Source organism: Macrotis lagotis, chromosome 3, assembly GCF_037893015.1.
Source record: "Macrotis lagotis isolate mMagLag1 chromosome 3, bilby.v1.9.chrom.fasta, whole genome shotgun sequence".
NCBI classification, from domain to species: Eukaryota; Metazoa; Chordata; class Mammalia; order Peramelemorphia; family Peramelidae; genus Macrotis; species Macrotis lagotis.
Window position 1 is genome coordinate 223930092 of NC_133660.1, and position 4381 is coordinate 223934472.

The window sequence follows — 4381 nt, forward strand, 5'->3', positions numbered from 1 at the left end:
AACCACATTTTAAAGATGAAAAAAGGGAGGCTCAGGGACATTAAGTGACAATAATAATAGATAATTATTTGAGGCTTACAAAATGCATTAATGTGCTAATAATAATAGCTACAATTCATATGTGTTATCTATACAATAGGTTTATAAATTAAATTACAAATATCTAATCTTGGCTTCTCAACCACCCTGGGAGGTAGGTTCTATTATCATCTTCATTTTAAAGATGAAGAAATGGAGGCAGACAGGATAAGAAGCTTGCCTATGGTCACAAAACTAGTAACTATTCAAGGTTGGATTTGATCTTAGGCCTTTCTGACTCCCAGTCCAGTACACTAGCCAACCTTCCATGTAGGAGCAATAGCCCAATCAATCATTAAACATTTATTAAGCATCTACTTTTTATCATGAACTATGCTAAGCACTGGAAATACAAAAGGAAGAAAAAGATAGCCTCTTCCCTCAAGGAGCTTACTATCTATGGGGAAGAAAACATGCAAGCAAACATATAGGAAAACAAGCTATATATAGGCATCTTTGTTTTATTGTGCTTCACTTTATTGTGTTTCACAGATATCAAGCTTTTTACAACTCTGGGATGAGTAAGTCTGTTGGTATCCGTTTTCCAACAGGTTGTGTTCACATCAAGACTATGTCACACTTTGATAATCTTACATTATTTCAAACTTTTTATTATGTTATATCTGTCATGGTGATTTGCGATCACTGATCTTGGATGCCACTTTTGTAATTGTTTTGGGGTACCGTGAACTTTGCCCATATAAGACAACAAACTTAATCAATAACTAGTCTCTTGCCTTTCTGGCAGTAAAGATCTCCCCGGCCAACATGCCTCTCACTAAAGACCTCCTGCACCCCTCTCCCAAGGAGGAGAAGCGGAAGCATAAGAAGAAACGACTGGTGCAGAGCCCCAATTCCTATTTCATGGATGTAAAGTGCCCCGGGTGCTATAAAATCACCACAGTCTTCAGCCACACACAGACAGTGGTTCTCTGTGTTGGATGCTCCACTGTGCTCTGTCAGCCCACTGGAGGAAAGGCAAGATTTACAGAAGGACGCTCCTTCAGACAGAAGCAGCACTAATAACTGAATCAAGATGAATGAGGAACTGTAAAAAATAAAAGAAATTTGATAAAAAAAAAAAAAACTAGTCTCTCTCCCTTTCTTTAAACCTTTCTATTCAACAGTATTGAAGTTAGACCAATTAGTAACCCTACATTGGTCTCTAATTGTTCAAATAAATTGTTCAAATAAGGGGGCGGCTAGGTGGTGCAGTGAATAGAGCACCGGCCCTGGAGTCAGGAGTACCTGAGTTCAAAATCGGGCCTCAGACACTTAATAATTGCCTAGCTGTGTGGCCTTAGGCAAGCCACTTAACCCCATTTGCCTTGCAAAAACTAAAAAACTAAAAAATAAAAAAATAATAATTGTTCAAATAAATATCATTCATTTCAAATCAAAAACTAGAAATAATTTTACTTAAAGAGGAAGACATGTTGAAAGCTAAGAAGGGCCAAAAGCTAGGCCACCACCCTAATCAGTCAGCGGCCATCAACACTGAGTCAAGACCCTCTACCCAGCAAAAAGATTACAACTCACTTAAGGCTCAGGTGGTGCTCAGTATTTTTTAAAAATAAAATATTTTTTAATTAAAGTGTGTCTATTGCTTCTTTAGATAAATATTATTGTACACTTTATAGGTTACAGTATAATGTAAACACAACTTTCATTTACACTGGGAAACCAAAAAATTTGCATGGCTTGTTTTGTGATATTTGTTTTATTTCAAGGGTCTGGAACCAAACCCACAGTATATCCAAGTTATACCTGTACAGGATTAATGGGAAATAATTAATAGAGGGAAGGCACTAGAATTAAGGAGGATGGCGAAGCCTTCCCATAGAAGGTGGGATTTTTGTCAGAATTTGAAGGACAATAATTGGAGGGGAAGAAAGAGAATATTCCAGGCATGACATGGGGAAGAGCCAGAGAAAATGCCCAGAGCCAGGATACATAGCATCACTGAATCAAAGAGTACAGGTTGGGAAATAAGGTATAAGAGGTCTAGAAAGGTAGGAGGGGATGGGTTACAAAGGGCTTTGAATGTCAAACAAAGCTTTGTGTATTTGCCCCTAGAGGCAATAGGGAGCTTCTAGAGTTTATTGAGTAGAGGAATGACTTGGTCAGACCTGCACTTTAGGAAAATCATTTTAATGACTGAATGGATTGGAGCTAGGAGAAACCTAAGACCAGAAGACCTATCAGCAGATTATTGTGATAATCAGATAATGAGGGGATGAGGGCCTTTTCTACCATCATGGCAGCATCAGAAGAGAGAAGGGGCACATCTGAGAGATATTATAAAGATGAAATCAGTAGTATTTGGCAACAGATTAGATGTGGGTTTTGGTCCATTTTCATTTGAGTGTCAACCCTTTAGGTAGATGTTATTATTCCCATTTTGAAGATAAGGAAACTGAGGCTGAGAGTCAGTGATTTTCTCTAGTGTCACACAGCTGATATCTGAGGCACAATTTCAAATCAGGTCTTTTTGATTTTTAGACTAGTGCTCTATCCACCATCCCACACTAATCCATTCATAATCCCAGCCTAATTCTTGACTAGGGTTGAGGAAAGAGAACCATACCAATGACTCCAATGACTTATACTTTCTGAAGTATAACAAAGACAGCTGTGAACTGAGCCCTGATTCCTGCCATGGACTGATTTCAGACTCAGGATATAGACTTCAGCCCAGAACTTGTTCTTAAGCTTAGACCTAACCTTGACTCCAGACTGAGCCTTGACCTTGGTCGTAGTCTGTGATGAGCTTTGACTCAAAGTCATGACCAAGTCATGGTCTGAATGGATGACCTTAATCCCAAATGGAGTCCTAACCTTGATCATGATCTAAGGGATGACTTTTGTTCTAGACCAAATACCAATCCTGGACCTGAACTGAACTTTTGCCTTGGTTGTGGCCCAAGTCCTAGGACTCTATAAGCCCAGATTAAGCTCCGATACCAACTCTAGAACAATGGCCATTGCTAGGTTTCACCTAAGCCCTGACCCTAAGAATGAGGGAAAGGCAGGAAAAAAGTAGAGAGACAAAAATAAAAAAGATGAAAAGGGAGAGCTAAGGGGCAGAAGGAAGGTGATGGACAGGCAGAACAGCCCTATTTCCCTTGGTTTCTCTTTCCAGTTGGCCCTAAATTAGAGCCTTTTGTCAAAATCAAGCAGTTTCTTTGAATGAGGGAAAAAAATCCAAAACAAAACAAAAACGAAACATGCCGCTCCCTGGCAAAATCTCATCCCCTCAGAGGGCATCAGCCAACAGAGGCTCTAGCCGAACGAATGTCCAAGTGTCCAGGGCAACGTTGTTGATTCCCAGAGCTGGCTAGTCCCTGGAGAGCCCATGACCCAGGGTCAGACACACACAGCAGCAGCGTGTCTTCTTGTGAAAAGGCAAAACTAACCCCTCAAACCAAAGATATTCTTCACAACCTAACTGTTCTCAGCATCTTAAGCCAAACACTGAGGCCTCAATTATGTTGGCACAGGGGGCCCATTGGAGTCTCCGGAGCTCAGCTTGAAGAGGGTAGGGGGAACTCCAGCTGGTCATGAAAGCATCTGATCCAGCTTGAAGGGATCTGGGTTGAGGAAGGAGAGCCATACCAATGACTCCAATGACTTACACTTTCTGAAGTATAACTAAGTTCCAAGTGGGAGAAATAATGCAGCCCCTGAAGGAGTGGCAGTACTTAAATTCACACCACATAGTTCCATTGGGCTGAAATCAATGACAATATTTCACATCATTTTAATTTTAAATTGACCAAATTTGGATGCATATGACCACTTCACAGTATTCATTCTTTGCATTCATTGAGACCTGGACTTTCTGAGTGAGCAGCATCTCTAACAGAAAGTAACCATGTCAGAGGCTAGACATTATGGGTGAGGTTGGCACAGAGACATCATCCAGATGAAGGTCTGCTGCCAGTCCCCTGCTGAGTCCTTCTGGCTACAAACCGGATAGCACCTCCATGTCCTTGGCATCATCCCCATCCATCTTTGAAATTCCCTCTCAATGTGGAAAGTCATTCGTCTCCCAATGCCCAGAACTGAGCTGACTCTAGCAAGGATGTGGGCCCACCCACTAGGACTAGACACATCTCCCTTATCCCCTACACCCTCACTGTCTTTAACCAGGCCCTGGGCCCACTTACCTGCTGTGACTGTGACACACAACAGACAGAGGGGTGGGGAAGAGTAGAAGGTACCTCAGAGGGTGAAAACAATGTTGCTTTGAGTGGGAGCATCATGGGGGGCCAGCGGGACTACAGAGAGAAAGGGGGGAGAG

The 4381-nt window shown here is 41.6% G+C and overlaps 1 protein-coding gene across 1 annotated transcript; it reads left to right on the forward strand.

The window, feature by feature from the left end:
• The first annotated feature begins 770 nt into the window (after positions 1–770).
• LOC141516424 (small ribosomal subunit protein eS27-like) lies at positions 771–1117 on the forward strand. Its single transcript, XM_074227506.1, has one exon. The coding sequence runs from the start codon at positions 847–849 to the stop codon at positions 1099–1101; it is 255 nt and encodes an 84-aa protein (XP_074083607.1). The 5' UTR covers positions 771–846; the 3' UTR covers positions 1102–1117.
• The last annotated feature ends 3264 nt before the right edge of the window (positions 1118–4381 follow it).

Excerpts from the sequence above, each read along its gene's own strand:
- LOC141516424 (XM_074227506.1), top strand. The coding sequence starts at position 847 with ATGCCTCTCACTAAAGACCTCCTGCACCCCTCTCCCAAGGAGGAGAAG.